Source organism: Nuphar pumila, chromosome 10 (assembly GCF_984573655.1).
Source record: "Nuphar pumila chromosome 10, dmNupPumi1.hap1.1, whole genome shotgun sequence".
Taxonomy (NCBI): domain Eukaryota; kingdom Viridiplantae; phylum Streptophyta; class Magnoliopsida; order Nymphaeales; family Nymphaeaceae; genus Nuphar; species Nuphar pumila.
In genome coordinates, this window is record NC_143258.1 from 102848191 (window position 1) to 102867939 (window position 19749).

Here is a 19749-nt window from a genome sequence, read left to right on the forward strand (position 1 = left end):
CTAAGAAATATCATAAAATGGCAAGGAAAAAGCACACTAGCATAATATTGCAATTGAATAAACAGAAGAAACCAACAAAAATAAGTCCAATGTGAGCAACTAATGTTAACATCCTAAATCCACTGCCTAAGATTGTATTCTAATGCAACACTTCATTCAGCTTAATCCAAGGAAAATCGTCTTGTTCCGCGTACTTAACTATGAAGACCCCTAATTTATTACATCTTAATCAAGTCTGATCAGTACATACATGCACACATGCGCACGTGCACCAGTCACATACACATCCTAAGAGATCCATTAAGCTACAGTTTTTCACAGTCATGTTCAACAAAATTCTGAGATGACTGTAAATCCAAGTGATCTAATATTTAACTGTTGTAATCGATAGAACATAGGCTCTAAAGGTGGGAATGCATTTAGATGAACTCAACTTGTAACTTGTAACAGAAGTTATAACAGAGATAGAGACATAAACAGTGCTCCCACTCACTCAGAGGCACCCAACAAACTTCAGATGTCATGTTCGACACTGTATGTTTCCATGCTGGCATTAGCGAGAATTTGAAAACAACCATTACAGTATAGGATTTGGAAATGAATCATTCATCAAATATGACATGAAAACAATTCATTTAATAAGGAAATAAGATATAAAAAATAAAATTCAATTGCCATTGATAATCTGGAACATTTTTTAAAGCATGCAATTCAGATGGTTGACATTATAGGCCACCACTCATACCATTTGACATAATAGAACATCCAGAGCTAGACTTTTGTGATTCTTCATGAGACCCAGAGAAAGCTAATAAATAACGTCTGAAGTATTGAATATATCCATCCCAAACAGTAGGTGCATATCTTTCCAGGAGAACAGCAAGGCAATCTAGTGATGACTTCTGTAGATCACTGAACCGATTATGAAGTACCCCAATAATTCCATGCAAGAGAACTGGCAAATAGGGTTCAGGTACCCTTCCCGCAGAGAGTTCCATTTGTATCTTAGAGACAAACAATTCTATACTCCTGACGGTTGAAACTGAAAGAGGTGTTGCTTCAATCAACAGTAATAGTTGCAGAACCTGTTTTAACTTTTAAACTGTTAATACCAAAACTTATTAATTTTTCATCAGAAAAGACAACCAAAATAGAAAGCATACATTACTATTTTGAGGATCTTCACAGCATGAGGTTGACCCATCTATTCTTCTTTTCTTATGCATATGTTGATCACTTGTTGACAATTGAGACTCAAGAGGCTCATAATGGCATAGTATCCTTAGAGTTAAAAGACGAATCTTTTTATCAGGATCACCTAGATTAACACAAAATGCACCAAATGCTTCAAGAGTCCTCCCTCTCTTAAGTTCTGAATTAAATCCAATCTCACTGCTACTTTCTTGATTGGGTCTACGCCATGCACAAGATAAAACTATTAAAAAGATGAAGTCACCATATGTAGAAAACTTAACATGGGAAGGTCAATATACATGCAGCTTAAAGAACAGTACTCAACACTCATGGTATGACTAACCAAAGAACAGATTTTCATTACCTAAAGACATCATCCAAAAAATCAGCCACAGAGGATAACACATGACGAGATGTCCTATATCTTTTCGCAAGATCCAAAAATTTACTAGTCATTTGTAAAAGTTCAACTTCGTTGATCATAGATTTTCGATATGACGATAGAGCAGCACCAATGAGACTCTCCCAAGTGAACCTCATCTGACCTGCAATCCTGTCTAAGAAACAAAGTGGCCCATATGGCATTGATTCAGCATATTACATCACAAGGCCAACTGTGTCAAAGCATTGCCCACCCAAAAAAAAAAAGGTGTTTACCAGCTTCAGCAACAAGAAGATGATCAATCACATTGACAAGGTCCATCACCAAAGAGATATTCGACAGAGAAGAAAATACATGAGGATAGCAAACAAGAGCTCCCCACAGCTTAGCAATTTCAGACCCATGAAAGAGAATAGATGAATGTGTATCGCCATTGCTCTGGTCACCACTTATTTGGCTGATCCAAAATGTGATAAGCTTTTGGAAAAACCCACGGATATTTGGACCAATTTCTTCATTCCTTTGTGGCAACTCTTGCAGTTTCTCATAGAACATTAGCATCATGTATAAAACATCTTCTGGAGAAGACTCGATCATTTCATTCATAACTCTGATTAATGATAAAAAAGAAAACATAATCAATAGCAGTCCAGAAAAAAGAAATTGTCAACAAAAACAAGCTCTTAAAACAGTACCTGAATATATGACTTCTGAAGACACACACCACAGATGAATCCTTTAAAAGCAAGCCTTTAAGAAAATCAAATAAACTGAAAGAAGCAAACATACGATTCTAAAGTTCAGGACTGAACAAACAAAAGTACCTTGTAAAAAAAAATCAGCATAATGATAGAACATACCTTCTGCTCCTAATCTCAAACACACAACCCCAATGCATTGATATGTTGGATAATTTTGATACGTCATTAGAAACCCGAGGAATACCAAGAATAGTGAGCATTAATTGTAGAATATTTTCAACAACTTTGCAAAGATAGGTATTCTCCACCATTAAAGAATCAGTTGCAACTATGAAGTTCTGTATGAGTAATCCCACAACCTCAAACAACAAGGTATAGTCTTCATGGATGATTAATTTTACAGGCCGTATCAATAAAGAAAAAGAGAAAAAAAGAAAAAGAAAAAGTCAGGACTTAAAGAGAGAATAATTGAACCGAGTAGTAAAATGTCTAGAAAAGTCATAAGAAACATTGCTCACCAGAAAAATTTCTCCCATTATCAATCTGAAGAATGGCAACAAGAAAAGACAACAGACAATTGAGGTGCAACAAACATTTAGAAGTGCCGTCAACACCATCTGGAACATATTTCAAACAAGACGAGTTCAAACCGTCTTCCATTCTAGAGCATGAATCATTCCCTTGAACTGATGCCACAGGTGCAGCTTCTGTCCTAGCTACACTTTTTATGCAATTGGAGATTTCCTCAAATAAGCACTTTGACAACAACCCAAGATCCTCAGCATGGAACTCCTCACAGATTCTTCTTAAAGTTTCATTTAAAACCCCAACAAAAATATCAGATCCTACATTAATTACAATTACAAGCTCATGAGTACAGATGTTCTAATGCCAGGTGACAAGCCCGAATAGCTCAACATAAGTTGAAAGTCACAACCACAAGTTATGATAATATTGTATAAAACTGGCTCCAAAACTTTCAAGATGAAAGACTGGCAAGGCACGCTCAATTAGCAACTGTAGACTGTACACAGAGAGGGCCATAGGTTATGGGATACAGCTTTCTCATTGTTAAGGGTGTAACCAGGTCGGGTCTTATCAAACCCGATGCTGAATCTGGTCTAAAAGTAAGACCCAAACCTGACCCAATCTTCAGTAGACCCGTTTTGATTCGGGTCGGGATCGGGTTCGGGTTTGGGTATGGCTGAAAAAGTAGTCCCATATAGGTTAACGGGTTCAGGTATGGCTCGGGTCATAACGGGTTCAGGTTTCAGCTCGGGTCTTGATAAAATCAGTATTCTAGACCTAATTACCCCGCCAATAAAAAATTTGTAAATTAATGGAATCAACTGTAAATTAAAAAGAATATATGCTAACAAAATAGAAGCTTAATAACTATTCTAAATAATGTCAAAATCTGAATATAAAAAGGAATATATCCATGCCAAACCAACATTTTAAGTTGAAACAAAAAAACAGTGATAGATCATATTCAAAATATAGCAAATTCAATTAGTTCTCAAGTATTATTCTGGGATTCACTTCAATCTGACAATTTCCACAACAAAAGGGAAAATGAATTAATGATTAGATTACTAAAATGCAATGCATATTAATTTGAAGTTTATCAACATCTTCAAATGTTTAATTGAATATATAATATTTACCAATTAAAAACTTTCAGATGGATCGGGTATGAAGCGGGTTCGGGTACGGGTCGGTTCAAGTATATAGTCAGGTCGGTTTGGGTACAAAACAGGTTCGGTATATAATCAGGTCGGGTTTGGATCGGTTCGGTTTTAAAATATGGAGAACCATTTGGGTCCAGGTATATAATCGGGTCGGGTCCGTTCGGTCTGGTCTTTATTTACAATACCCAAGACCCGACTCGTTTTCACTACAGGTCTATATTTTGGACCCGACCCAAACCCACAGGTCCACCAATATTAGATTCAGGTCGAGTATAATAGGATTGGGACATCAGGTCGGGTCGGGTATACCCGACCCAGTTACACACCTACTCATTGTATTTTCCATAAAAATAGTGTTCATGGGTATAAAATATGGATGTAAAATAAATTATTTATCTAAACCGAACTGCTGGACACAAGAGGCATCTTGTGTAAATTGAATTTTCTGGGCAAGGCAGCATCTCAAGATGACAGAACGTGGTAGAGGATGTATGTTAAAGGAGACTACATGCTTCTGTAAAAGAGCGAGACATCATCATAAAAGACTACCACATTGAAGCCACAATCTGTGCTAATCACAGCAACTACTTCATTTAGACTTTTCAGAATTTGTGCAGAAATTTTAAATCAAAGATGAATGCAGATTGCAGACTTTACAGTATCAGAGATTACTAAATTCTGACATGACCCACACGAAATCATAAGATAGACCAGAAACTTTTATGCACACAAAACCCTTGTGAGGCATAATAACAGGTTATGTGTTTCATCAAGTAGGAGCCAACAGAGCTTGGATATAAGGATAGATTTCATAAGATATGTGCCAAAAGGAGAAGAAATGGAGCTCCAAGCAGTTATGCACAGAAACCAGTCAGCAAAATATCCATTCTAGCCATATCTCACCAAGGGCAAGAAGCTGAAGCCCCAAGCAACTGTTTCAACGAACTTCCCCTGGGGAAAAGGGTTCCAAAGTCTATGTAAATCAAGTACGCTGGACAATTTCCAAGAATTTTCAGGTCCTTCATAACAAATAGCATCTGAAAGGGATAACAGCTTCATGTTCTGTTTAGAAGGCCATGCAGATAAAGAATAGGTGGATGCCTCTGTCACAGCAACACAGCTAAAGAGGCCGTGTAAAAGTGTCAACACGGGGGCGGGTACCGGGCACAGTGCGGGTACACCGCAGGTCAGGTCCCGCACTGCGCCGGGTCGGGTCCAACGCAGATCTGGCCTTTTTTCTTAAAACCCCTCCGACACAACCCCTCCACTCTCTCTTTGCTCTTCAGAAACCCCCAAACCCCGAAACCCTCGGCCTTTTCTTCTCTCTCTCCCGGTCTCTCTCTTTCCTCTTCTCCCTCCCTCTCTCATCTTCCCCCTTCTCTATCTGGTTTTTGAGAGAGAGAGAGAGAGAGAAAAAAGGAGAAGGAAGGAGACGAAACAAGCAGGGAGGAGGAGATGAGAGAGAAGAAGAACAAGAAGGAGAGCGAGACAGTGAGAGAGGAAGAAGAACTGAAGGAGGAAGAAAGTGGTGGAGAGAGAGAGGAGCAAGAGGGGAAGGTGTACCTTTTCTCCTTCCTCTTTTCTTTTGTTCTTTGTGTGCTGGAGCAAGAAACGGGGAGAAAGAGAAAGACGGTCTCTCTCTCTCTCTCTCTCTCTCTCTCTCTCTCTCTCTCTCTCTCTCTCTCTCTATATATATATATATATATATATATATATATATATATATATATATATATATATATATATATACACATATATATATACACATATATATATATACATATATACAAGATGGATTGAGACCAACCCAATCCAAAATCCAAACTATATATAGCCGTGTCCCCATACCTGCAATTTTTGACATCGTCGTACCATACCCTACGTACCTGCACCCGTACCCATACTCGTACCCATGACATAGGTGGAGGCATAGTTACTGGAATCCCTTAGGACAGGGGAATCCTGATTCCAAGTCACTATTCCTTATTTTGTTTCCCATACTGCTTCCCATTTTCGATTCTCACTCTGGCAACTATGGTTGGAGGTTACAAAAAGGCATATACAATGGTTAACAAAACATGGAAGATTTTTCACTGAAAAATATGGACAGGAACTTATTAATTGAATAAGAAAACCAGCATTATCAGGTCCAACAATTAACAACTTAAAAGAGTGTGGTAGTCATTTATCATGTCAACGGCTTTAGATGTCAGTTGGTTTCCTAATGGTGACCATGTAACAAAAAACATGTTGCACAATAACACATAGATGCTAAGAAAATTTACAAGTATGCTGCTTCTCTTGGAAGCTAAATAGTTGAAAAATCTAGCAAATGGTGGACGAAATTGACAGCCACTAACAGGTGACTGCAGAATATATGGCCTACTGCAACCCTCTGATGAATCCAAAATAAAAATGTTAGTAAGGAAAATTCAGAAAAAATAAACACTACTGGTTCAGACAGAATTTTGAGTTGGATGATGCTCATGGTTTCACAATGAGATATCTGGCCACATCAATTGGCTAAAGATAAGAAGCCAAGATTAGCAGATGTGCAGCCTATTAATCACTGTTAAAGCCTTCTACAGTTTGTAATTATTGGTATTCAGGCCCATCACCAAAAGTGAAAATTCCCATCAATGTAATCCAAGGCAAGCTACTCTCTGCAAGCTGTAAGCAATCTAACAAAAAAGGATATCCCTTGCCATCAAGATTTGTGTTGCATTAGTTCAGACGGTGCACCATTTATAAAGTAATTCCAATTTATTGAATAGGAACCCTGGCACCCTTCTTGTTTGTAGTACCAAAGTCAAGCTATATGACTTATTCAATAAGCCCATATCCAAGAGATTAAGGGCCTTCGGATACAAAGGCCTCACCACCTTTGAAAAATCATGATTCAAGGTTTTAAACTTCTTATCGAAAAAAAAAAGGTTTTACACTTCATTAAACATTAAAAAAATTAACTTAGCATAGAAGGTTGAAGTAGGTAAGAGTAATGTTCCTTATATTCAACAATGAAGTTGATGTTTTTGTTGCAACGAATTTTATAGCAATAATGTTTTAACATAACGTGTTCCTATCACTTCTTTGTCATTTCATGATTTATCGCTACCAATATTTGTCACATAGGTTGGTAAGGATGACATTACTCAACTTCTCTATGTCCTGCAGAGAGAGCAAATTTTGAAATTATCTCATATATATGCACTAAGGAATACAATCACTAAGAGCTCGCTCCTTTGTCATTTAGCAATGGATCTCCCTTATGGACCAACCTAGGTGTATCCTATGTCACATGGGTGCGGGTGCGGCGCAATTTCAAAAATTTTGGACACGGGGACACGGCTATATATATATATATATATATATATATATATATATATATATATATATATATATATATATATATATATATATATATATATATATATATATATATATCCAGTGTGTGCATATATGTGGATATTGTCCTCTAAAGTTTGGCATAGCATGAGTGTTTTTACAAACTTTGCAAATTGTACTTTTGCCCTTGCAGAAAGGGGGGGTCCGGGTTTTTTTTCTGGGGCTTATGTTTGAGACTCATGCTATATATATAATTTTTTTTAAAAATATATAAAAAGATCATTTTTTTTTTGTTTTTTGCCCTAAAAATTAACATTTTTGGATTCGGTCAACGTTGACCGAGTCCAAAACGAGGACGGACTCAGCCTCGACTCGTTGACCGAGTCCAACTTGTCGTTGACCGAGTCCAACTTGTCGTTGACCGAGTCTGGCCCGTGTCCGAAGCCGCACCCGTGTCGGGGCGTGTCAACTCGGGTGCGTCGCCTCCCTAGCCGAGTCCGTGTGACTTAGGGTGTATGTTATTTTCATTCATTAGGTTTCAACTGTTGCTATTCTCTGCTAGTTCATTTAGAGATCCTTGTGCATATATATCATGTGTAATCTCATAGGCTTCCTTTGTATGTTGATGCATATATTGTTAATCTAGCTCCTACTTTAAAAACAAGTCCAGTATCAAAAGTATTGCAAACTATTTAATTCATTAATTGTATATTTAGAAACTCGAGCTTATTTATTTTTTTAAATGTAGCATTTGTTGCAGGGAACAGATCGTTCGTAGTATCATGAATAAGTGGGATCACCACCTAAATAAAACAAATTAACTACTAAGGTCTAAGTAGCAACCCTTTCTACACACACACACACACACACACATATATATATAGAGAGAGAGAGAGAAAGAGGGAGAATGTATTTTGGCATGTGGCATTGACACGTGCACTGATAGATCTAGTACCATGTGGTGCACCAATAAAAAAATCTCAACACAATAGTGACGTGACTCTCCTGTTTACACACCCTATTGGTTGTTAGACAGTCTTCCTTACAGAATTCTTCATCTAAAAGAATAAGTGAAAGTTGAAAACCATAAGGGTGCAAGGGAGGAAGGCCAACAACAAGCGAATTATTTAAATATCAGTTTCAAATATAGATAGTACCATATTCACACAATAGAGTATACACAACCAATTATACATACATGGGGCCAGTCCAAATAACACCTGCCAATACCCATATCATGCCCAATACTTAGCCTGCTTTAAAATATCAATTTCAAATATAGATATTACCACATTCACACAATAGAGTATACACGAACAATTATACATACAATGGGGCCAGTCAAAATCACAGCTGTCTATATACCCATATCATGACCAAAAGTCAACCTCAACAGCCAGACATAACCGCAAACAAACCAAAGCTTGGACCAGATCTAGAATGAACAATTGTATCCCAAATTGGTCAAATCTTATAGAAAGACATCCAGAGATAGTGGGGTTATTTATTGGTAATAAGCATGCCATTTTGGTTGGGTTAGTCAGTCGACCCCCGACTCCCAAGTGCTTCGACCATATGCATATCGTGATAATGTCAGCAAAGATTTTTCACAATAGCTTAAATATAAGTGTTATCTTAGGGAAACCTTAGAGATTTCTTTAAAGTAAAAAATGAAAAGAAAATTTGAAGTTTGATTTTTGAGAAAAATATCATGGTAATAGAAGTTTTCTTCACTCTTGAATATATCAAGATATTTTGAAGTAGTTTTTAAAGTTCTTTTAAAAAACTTCCTCTAAAAAGTCAATAAAATGAAAAAAATATTTGGTGACTCTGGTTTCAACGCTAGTAGAGTGGACTATCTTGAGGAAACCATGTATCCTAAATAGTGGTAACGCACAACATAACAGGTGTGCTTATCTGAAACACTCTTCCACGTCTTGCAGAGATTTTCCTTTACAATTCCACATCATCTCTAACAAAACAGAGCCAGTGGAGGATTGGTTGGAAGTTTGAACAAAATATGCAAGAAATCTGGGACTAGGAGCACAAATTATCTCTTGATATCCAAGATATTTCAGAATACAGAGTGAATACACATGATCAAAAAAGTCCCACCTTAGGCAGCCTTAGTTGAGGGTCTGCCTAAGGTGATTAAACAAGGTGTAAGAAATGGAAAATATAGTCAAAGTACACTCCTATCTTGGACTGGGAAAAAAAATGGGTAGGTTAAATCACACTGCCGGTGGAATATTGTATAATTAGTTTCAATGGCCCTATGGCAACGAGTGTCATCTTTTTTTTTCAATCTACTTCTGGAAATTGTTCAATTGTGAAATAAAAGGAACTTCACATTTTCAAACAAAAAAAATAAATGAAAATAAGAAAAGAGAGTATGGAAATATTGCAACATAATATTTGAAACTTCAAATCCAAGGGATTCATGCACATGAGCAAGAAAGAGAGCAACCAAGCAATTTGTATTGTCCTAAAAATCAACAAATCATCTTTGGCACTGCTAACAAAACAAACTCTGAGAGAGAGAGAGAGTAATGTAAAAGGGTTGTTGGCAGATTCCTGTCAACACCAGCAAAGAGAAACCATAGAAAACTAAATTTAAAAAGATGAGCGTGACTGAAAGGTTTAGATGGCAAAACAAATATTAGCAATTTGTGTTGTCACCAAATAGGCTCGGCCATAAAAAAATACCACACAAAAAATACAATATCTTTTAAAGATTGTAAAAAACAAGCCAGTACCATGCTGAACTTTTACAGACTGTTAAGTGTCAAGTGTCTCACTAGCAACAATCATTCAAAATAGCATGAAAAGAACAACCAAAGAATCTGTGCATACAAACAGTGTGTGGGGCAATTATAGGCCTATCTTTTTAACTGCACCCTAGATTTCAAACAAGAGATGGGCGCCATGAAATTTCCACCTACACAGAATTCGACTTGCATATAGTTGACAATTAAAAAACATGATTTCAATCAGGTATTAGCTAGTAACATGAGTGTACCATTGCCTAATTTTTCAGCATATTCATATATAGAATTATCCATCAAAAGGAGGAGCACTCGTTTAGCTTTTGAATGAAACCGTGATGAAGATCCCCTTAGGACATGCCATAACAAACTAGAAGTGCCAGTTTTTCTTGTTGATGTTGGAAACTTTACAACTTCAGAACATATCCTCCTGAGACCTGAAGGATAGTCATGAGCAACATGTTAGGCATTCAGTTTACAACAAAATGATGACTACTCTTTATAATTTGTACACATTAGCCATTCATGATCAGAATCATTTGTCATGCATCGCTTGTGAACACTTTCTTCATCAACAAATTAGATGAGCCAAACAAATTCTGCAAAAATTTAAATATCCATGTATAGATAAACATGTATACACAACAAGAAGAGAAGAAACATCTTATGAACATGTGTGGCATGCAGCACAGCCGGAAGTAATTTTGTAATTTCTAAGTATAGTTATGATACCAATGTTGCATCACACATTAGACAGTAAATTCAGTAACACAGGTTATATACTGTTGCAAGATAACAATATTATCACAGCAGAACCTCGAGAAAGCAAGGAAGGCCACTACAGCAGCTTGCTTTTATTGTTAAAGGCATAGACCCAATCTATCTAGACAAAGAGATGCTAAGGACATATAGACAACTTATATATACACATACATATGGGAATACTAGCTAAATTGCTAAGCTAAAGAATGTAAAGGATAGGCTTTTCAACACTTAGAAAACAAAATCTTAGTATATTAGCAGGTTATATAGTTAGGTAAAACGAAGTTGTACTTTATTTCCTTCAAAAACAAAGTAGTCCAACATGTGAAGGAAAGAAAAAAAAGAATGAGAGAGGAGTGACCGCATGTCAAGAACCCTAGCTCTAATGTGTTCTGTATTCCATATATACATATATACATATATATATATATATGTGTGTGTGTGACTAAATTATCCACATTTGAAATATCATTGCGAATAGCAAACAATTTTTAGTCAAATATTGTTTGATATGGCCAATAATGGGGTTAATCACTAAGTCCCCTAGAAAAGTGAGATCTAAAAGAAAAGAAAGAAAAAGTTGTTAAGAGGAAAACCAGATAGAAAGATTCACTGGTAGGGTCAACTGATAGCACTACATAATTGACATTGCTTTTACCTTTAATGAGCTCCTTGGTGGTTGCACTTCTCAGCAAAAATGAAAGAGCCTCAGCTATAAATTCTTGGATGTAGTCACGAGGGTAGAATCTTAGTTTCTTTGTCATTCTACCAGAGAGAAAAAGGGATTAGCATTCATGTTTTAAAACATTTAAGTCCTTGAAAAAATATATGTAACTTATCATGTAAGCATAGCAAGCATTTCAAGAAACTACAAATCAGTTTATTATTGTTTAAATAGTAAATTAGTGAATCTTCATTCACAAATTTTGTACAATCAATAAACTATCAACCTACTTCCAAACTGACTTAAAACACTATTTCAAGTCTGCTTCAATCCTTGTGGAACCAAAAAAACACAACCCCAAATCAACCTAATTACACATTAATAGAAGTGTGTGTGTCCTAACTCCTAACCATGACAACCTGCCACATAGAACCTTAAGCTTTCCATTCCAAACAAATACCAAATTCTAGAATACTTGTAGAACCTCCAATGAAGATATTTAAATGTGGGAGCAATTATTTTAGTGAATCTAGATTAACCGAAAGTGCCATGTTTATAGTTGACATTTAGCATTCGTGAATGACAGAACGTAAGTAGACCAATATCAGCAATTTTCATTATGGAACAGATAAAAAATAGCCATGTGTCACTGTAATAACACAATAATAGACTCAGGAACAGAAAAGAATATCAACTAAAAAAAGGAGCACAAAGAGAGATTAAACTTAGAAGTGTTACATTTGGGAACTATGCCACATGGATATCACTCCTTTTCTGAAATTTTCAAATAATAGAAGGGTGTTAAGGGAAGTTGAAAAAACAAGTAGGTCTGTAACAAGCTTAGGGAATGGGATTTTAAAAGCAAATTCGCCTCTAGCAAGTGAGCTCATGGAGAATCTGGGTTCCAAATTGTAGAGAAGCTTCTGGTAACTAAAGTGAATGAGATACTTTTGCACCAAAATCAGAGACAACTATAAACAAGTCACCTACACCTTTCCTCAAGTTACAGACAACTACAAAACAGTCCAAATCGTATAACATATATCAAACATTGTAAGAATCACATGGTTAACTAATCATTTCTTTTAAAGTTCTAACAAGGAAAATCATAGAAATTCATTGCATAAAATTCTCAATAAGTCCATGAATTTAAAATTTTAAACCCCTTAGAAAACAACCATATTGAAATGACATTGAACATTGGAATCCAATACATATCCATATAGAAAGCTTACCCATCAGGTGCAAAGTGTTTAGATGGAAAATGAATGCATTCAATGAAAAATGACCAAAGCTGTTAGTGACTCACTTGAGGACAAGAACAATGTCTTTGACAAGAAACTTCTGAAGATACATAAAAATGTGAGAAAGTGAGGTGAAGACCTGAAAAATATTTGTCCAACAGAAGCACCACTCAATTTGAGAAAGAAATTATCTTTAAACTAATGAAACTAAATCCCACAAGCAAGCAAAGATCTCACCTGTTCAAGAATATCAGGATCCCTATCACCACCACTACTTAGAAGTGTAACAAGTGAATCACAAATCCTCTGTAGAAAACTGCAACAAACACATAATCAGCACAACCATGCAAAAACTATAGACAAACAACAACAAAATTACATATTATGGAAGTTTTTATATAGACAAATGATAGCTCTAGTCCGCAGGAATGTCTACTTCACATTTAACTAATCCATTTGCATGTGAAGACAAAAAAGCCTTGTGCATGTGTTCTTTACCGAACACACTTGCTGCTTTAGTGCCCAGCCTGACTTGACCCATTGTCCACCCTTTCACTGGGGCAGACAGTCTTTGGGACACAGATAGCAAGGCCCTTTTGTGGGCTGGGATTGACCAGAAAGCCGCCCACCAAAAATATAGGCTAAGCCAGCCTGTTGCCCAGCCTTGACATATATGAGAAAATATATGGTGGTTCCAAACCACGATACCATACGATAGTACATACTCTTGTTTGCATGGTCTAACCATACAGATGTGTTTAACATAGTTTATTTACTATGATAGGACGTCTTATCAAGTCTAATACACCAGATATTCGATTTCTAAGAGGGTGAAAAATCGATGGCTCACAATTCATGAAGGCAATCATGGTCAAAAAATCGTATAAAACATCATTTAGAGTCAAATTTAAGACGTGAAACTAGTGAATAGAACATGTTAAACATGATTTAAAGACCAGTTTTTCCTGTGAAGATTGGATATATGTAAATCAAGTGTGTAACACAGTAAGTTATGGTGGTTCAGTACCACAATATATATATATTGAAGGCACGGAACTATTGAGGTGGAAATCATAGGTTCAAGATTTATCAACACAATCTGATAGATGTCTTCAACATGGTCTGTTTGCTAAGGATCAAACCTTGGATCGTGTCATATCGATCTAAAAGTCTGATTTTTTGAGTAGTGAAATTTTAGTGCATTGTGGGCCATTGATTTTTGAAGCTCTTAGAAAACCTGCTTACATGTCACAATCGCATGATTCAAAACTCATTTTCTACTAAACAAACCTTGTAGATCACATCCATAAGGTCCGTTCTTCAAAAAAAACTAAAAAATATGAAAACAACATGATTTATACTCAATAGTTATGTGTCTTCAATAGCACCAAATATTAACCCTATATATATATATAGCCACAGAGAGATAGAGACTACAAACAAGCACAACACAATAGAATCAACAACACAAATCCTTCAAAAATATGCTGGAAGTAATTTTCATGAGATAAACTGGAAGTTGCCTTCATTGTTCAAAAGCAAAGATACATGTGAATGTACTTACGGTAGAAACTCCTCTTGGAGATCTCGGGAGAGAACGGCAGTCAACCTAAAACAAAAATTCAACATACTTGTTTTTCAGCATTATCAACTGAAAATCTACAAAGATGTGCCATCTAAATGAAATCACAAGGTTTGGGTATAGCACAGAAGCATCACCAAAAAAACAGAGATCCTTCTCCTACCAGAATATAAGATAATTGTCATGATTTCAACAGAGTACAAAATTTCATCAAGCAGAATTTGTTAGGTACTGTTGCTAAGGCTAGAAGCAACCAGGAAGAAAAACAAGCACAAGTGACAAGCAACTAGGTTCCAGCCATATAGTGTTCAGGCTCGGCTCTTATGGTTTGAGCAAGCGGAGCTGAACTCAGCTCGTATTGGCCCAAGCCAAATGAGCTAAGCCCAAGCTGAAAAAAACACTTTTCATCAAAGGATCCACAGTGAGAATGGGACCCAAACCCGTTGGATGCAAGTAAACCTAACCAACCAGTTGAGCTAACATGCTTTTTAACATGTATGAAATAAATTCTGTCTACTCTATCTAAATGAGCCTATACAAGCCGAGCTGAGACATACACCCCTTTTCGTGCTAGACTCTGCTATCTATAACAAACGAGTTTGTGCTTGGCTCGCCATTCAAACAAACTGAACAAGAACGAGCTTGGGAAGAGCTGGACTGAGCTGAGCCACAAGTTGCTCAGTTTGTTTCCCATCCCTAGAAGCAATCAAGCCTTAAAAGGAGAAAAAGTCAAAAGCATGTATGATTATCGAGGTGTTTAGGGGAAGTAGATAAGTACTCTTTTTTACTCATTTAAAAAAGATGAAAAGTGCATTCCATCATTCACAATAAAAAGTGGTACAGGAACCACAAAATATTTCACTACCACAAATATATATCCTTAACAAGTTCACAAGTGACTGATGGTTTGATGGAATGACAGTCACCATCATGGGTATTTTGGTGATTTTAAAAAGAAAGAATGCCACACTTATTAGTTGTAAGCTGAAAATGCATAATGTCTTTCAATGTTCACACACACACACACACACACACACACACATATATATATATATAGGTCCTAAAGAGTCTTACCTCCTAAGCCATCGAAAATGGCTTAAAAAGGCATATGCCTAAGTATTTAACTCACAGATATATTCTATATAATTAACTTGGTAGAAAACATGCTTTAGATGATGTCCTCTTCATGCTTCAAAGTGTTTTTAGAGCAATAAAAAAACAATGGCACATGTTGCACTAAATCTTGATGATAAAAAAATGAATTTTCTGGTTAAGTTGGTTTGATCTAAGGCATGATTTAAGTAAATAACAATGATAAACACATATACAGGTTCAGATTAAGCAAAAAATACCTATAATTATATATTTTGAAGTGTTTAGGATGTTCAGGAGATAAAACTGCTTTAACACATGGATGCACATGTGTACGCAAACACACACACATGCACGTTGCACGCACATACACACACAGTAACGTTCTTTAAAATAATCCCAACCACAATGTACACAAGACAGAATATCTTAAACGCAAATTAAGAAAATGCCCTGGAAAGCCAAGCAAGCTATTTGAATACGTATCCATCCCATTACAACTATTATACATGTAAAAAAACATATCTAGCATCTCGTACACAAACTAAACTGGTTTGTAAGGCTTGCAAGAATTTGACTAAATATCAACAGCATTCCATTTACATAAATGATAACAAAGGCAAAAATGATAAGGGGTTATACCCTATTTGTGCTGTTTATTCTCCCAGTGAAATAGGGACACTTATAGTGAGTCTTAGGCCTTTGTATTAGCCAAGTCAAGTGCTAAGAACTAAAGATGAACAGTAAGATTATCTGGAATAAACAAGGACAAGAAACAATGGATAATGTACAACTAAGATACACATGACCCAACACTTAATGCTAGATTCCTTGTGCTTGACAATGCATACTGAATAACAGATGTTTGACCCAGTTCGATGAATGTAATCACTAACAAAAATGACAAAGTAGCTAGTACCCAGAAGAACAGGTAGAAGCGGAAGTCTTCCAATATGATAGCATTACAAAATTTTGAAGAATATAACAAGGATACCACTATTTTCCACATAAAAAACACATATACTGACATATCTGAGCACCAAACTTTCATTTCATAAGAGATTTCGCATACCTGAAAATAGGTTCAAGAGATAATCTCGCCTGCATGTGGAACTTCGACGTGAGTTTTGACACAAGATTGTCCTTATGCAATAATACTTGTGGCAGTGTTTGAACCAAAGGCATCACTTCCTCATAGATTGATATGAAATCTTCAGCAGTATTTAATTCCTTTTTCAACAAAAGGAAAATAAGAATTGAGGATCAACCAGATTCACAAAGGCAAAGAAAGAATAATCATATTTGTTTTTCCCAGTTAACATTCATAAAGTGTAACGGCACTGTCATAACAATGCATAAAGACTTATATAAACGTATACATAAAAAAAGATAAGTCTCAAGCATGGATGTATATCCCATAAATCTGTTACAAATGAATGAGATCTTACATAACCAAAACTTTTCAATTACGGCTCTGTTTGGGAGCCTTACATTGAGATGGGAACACCATTTCCATGTGTTGCCAAAATAAGGTGTCAACGATGGAGTTGCCAAAAACCTGCTCTTGTGAATAGTGTTGAAATGTGGTATTGGGGCTGCCAACTCTGCTCTCAATGCAGTGTTTTAGCAACACCACAGCTCCCAAACAGCAGAGAGCGTGAGAGCACTGGGGGAAACCACAACACGCCTCCTATTTAAGGCTCCAAAACGGAGCATAAATTGGACCATATAGATGTGTTTGCAGGGTTCAATGAGTGTGGAACATGCTTTAAAACAAGCAATTCAAATTTAAAATATCATGTCAAGGGTGGATGGGAAGGCCCAAACAGCAGCAGTTGTCAATAAAGTGAATGCCAACATATGCAGATGTGAAATATAATTGGTACTAAATAAACCACTAGAAAGGCATATTACAGTCCTATCAGGCAGATATATCAGTGGGCCGTGATCTACTTAATGCTTTGTATATACATATATGCAAACTGTTTATTCTTTGTGCCTTAATAATGGGAATTCCTCTCTGAATCGTAATTGAAGTAGCCTACGAAGCATAAATGACAATTTGAAAGCAAAACCAAGAAGGCAACCAATGAAGACGAGACATCGTAGGAGTATACCCGCCAATAAACCAGAGCATCCCTGAAGAAGGTCGACCCATGCATCGGCTCAGGCTTCACCGGTTCGAGGCTGCGGAAGACGTTGATGTCGACGTCCTCTAGACGCTGATGGAATGTCTTGAACTGAAACAAGGGACACATAACGACACAAAATCAACTGACCAGGCAATGAAACGGCAGGGAAAAAAGAGATGGAACGCAATTAGATTGTAATTCGCACTTCGACGAAACCCAGCCAGAAAAAACATCAGAAAAAAAAGAAAATTTTCCCGAGAATCTCAGAGAAAGAGAGAGAGTATACCACGAAGCGTCGGCGGCCGGGGCCCGTGTTGAGAGACTTGATGGGCTGAGAGACTGGGTGCGCCATCTCTCTCAGCCTCTTCCAATAGAGACGAAGCTCAGGACGGTAGGGTTTTAGGGTCCTAGGGTTTTCAGAGAGGAGCCACTTCCGCTTCCCACTTCCTTATTTCTTATCGCTTCCTCCTCGATGGGAAAGAGAGAGCCCTCGTGTTTAGCCTCTCAGAGCACCGCCTCTCTCTCTCTCTCTCTGTCTCTCTCGTTGAAGTGGTGAACTTTTATTCAACCCTCCTTAAACCCTTCCCGAAAGTGTTCACCATGATACGGGTTCGACCCGACACGCGACGCGAGTTCGACACATAAGTTCTACGTTTTAAATTTCTTTGAAAAAAAAAAGATCATGTGGTCAGCCACAAGGGGTTTAGTGCAATGGAAGGGGCCTTGGCCACTAGACGAGTGGTTAGGGTTTCGTTCTCATAAGCATCAGCCTCTTGTATCAACACAAGGGCAAGAAATAAGCCCTTGTTCATACTAATCAGCAATAATAAGTACGGCAGACTTAGCCAGCGCTACTAGGTTGCTGATTTTAAAAGTGATTTATTTATCTTTTTTATGGAAAAAAAAAAGTTGATGGTTAGTGACAAATTCTTAAATTTTTTAACAAATATTTCATTATTTTCCCAATAACATGTGTTTTTATTAAAAGTTTTCAACTAACATTACCTTACAATGGAATGAAAACACAGTTTCATTGTGTTGCCAAAATATATGTTGAGAGATAGAATTGCCAAAAACATCCTCTTGTGAAAGGTAATTGAAACGTGGTGTTGGTCCTGATAACACCTGTCCCAACACATTGATTTAGCAATGCCACTGCTCCCAAACAGTGAGTATGAGAGGAAGGGGAAACCGCAAAACAACTTTCGATTCATTGCTCCCAAACATATAATAATAAAATATTGTTGGTGCATGGCAGTGTGTCATAATGTGCCCTACCCGTGTCCTGTGATGGGGCATTTAATGACGCATCACTTTCACATAAATCAGAGATGTAATTAAGTTGGAAATGGGTGCAAAGTAGGATCCAGCCATGTGGTACATCACTACCTGTACCAAGTCCGTAACCGGGTTCAAAACACCAGGCTTACGAACAGCAGCTTTTGAAGATGGATCGGGTTTGGTCGAGCCATCTATCTGTATCCAATACTTTATTTCCAAATACGGATCATTAAAGTAAGAGTCGGGTTATTCGGATTGGATTGAGATTTACACATTCAGATCATTTATGTTCAGATTCAGATCTAATTCATTTCTTTTCTACACTTTACATGTAAAAGCCTCGATTTCGAGCTTTTACCAGATCCAGTATGTGGTTTGCTTCCCAGATTCAGTCTTGTATCATGGGATCAAGGATATGCATTCAGTTCTATGTTGATCTGTTGCTCTATGTTTTGAGGACTATTTTTGCATATTGAAACTACTAATGCAATCGTTTTAGGAGAATAACTGCAATGTAGTTTGTCTGGCTCTCGAAAACCATTACCATGGTTGGTGCACATAAGTACGGATCTCAACTGGTCGGATTGTAGTTGGATCTAGGCGTTGCCAAGTTTGATTTAATTGAATCTGACTTAATTGGATTCGGAGTCTAATGGAAAAAAATAAATTGAATCCAGATCTGACTAGTCTAAACCTGATATCCACACTTAATCGGATTTGGATTTTAATCAGTCCCAGATTTGGATTTTAATGTAAAATTAAAACTGAATCCGGATTTGATTTCTAATCGGATCCAGATTAGGCTACTGAATCCTACTAATCTAATTTGGATTTAGGTTTGGATATTAGGTTGCATTCAACCCATTGACATCCCTACACGTAAGGCTGGGTGGTCGTGTCCTTAGCTCGGAGTT

The 19749-nt window shown here is 36.9% G+C and overlaps 1 protein-coding gene across 1 annotated transcript in view; it reads right to left on the reverse strand.

The window, feature by feature from the left end:
- The window catches only part of LOC149827683 (ARM repeat superfamily protein), a 29074-nt gene extending 11066 nt beyond the window's left edge, over window positions 1-18008 (reverse strand). The window contains exons 1-15 of the mRNA XM_090019555.1: window positions 17841-18008; window positions 17540-17662; window positions 16495-16652; window positions 14313-14357; window positions 12986-13064; window positions 12814-12887; window positions 11499-11605; window positions 10333-10515; window positions 2796-3122; window positions 2437-2656; window positions 2272-2346; window positions 1852-2186; window positions 1559-1751; window positions 1164-1413; window positions 746-1085 (exon numbers count right to left, since the gene is read on the reverse strand). Of these exons, the coding sequence (XP_089875681.1) occupies window positions 746-1085; window positions 1164-1413; window positions 1559-1751; window positions 1852-2186; window positions 2272-2346; window positions 2437-2656; window positions 2796-3122; window positions 10333-10515; window positions 11499-11605; window positions 12814-12887; window positions 12986-13064; window positions 14313-14357; window positions 16495-16652; window positions 17540-17662; window positions 17841-17906 (2575 nt within the window). The 5' untranslated portion in view covers window positions 17907-18008. The remainder of the gene's footprint in view (window positions 1-745; window positions 1086-1163; window positions 1414-1558; window positions 1752-1851; window positions 2187-2271; window positions 2347-2436; window positions 2657-2795; window positions 3123-10332; window positions 10516-11498; window positions 11606-12813; window positions 12888-12985; window positions 13065-14312; window positions 14358-16494; window positions 16653-17539; window positions 17663-17840) is intronic.
- Window positions 18009-19749: the final 1741 nt, after the last annotated feature.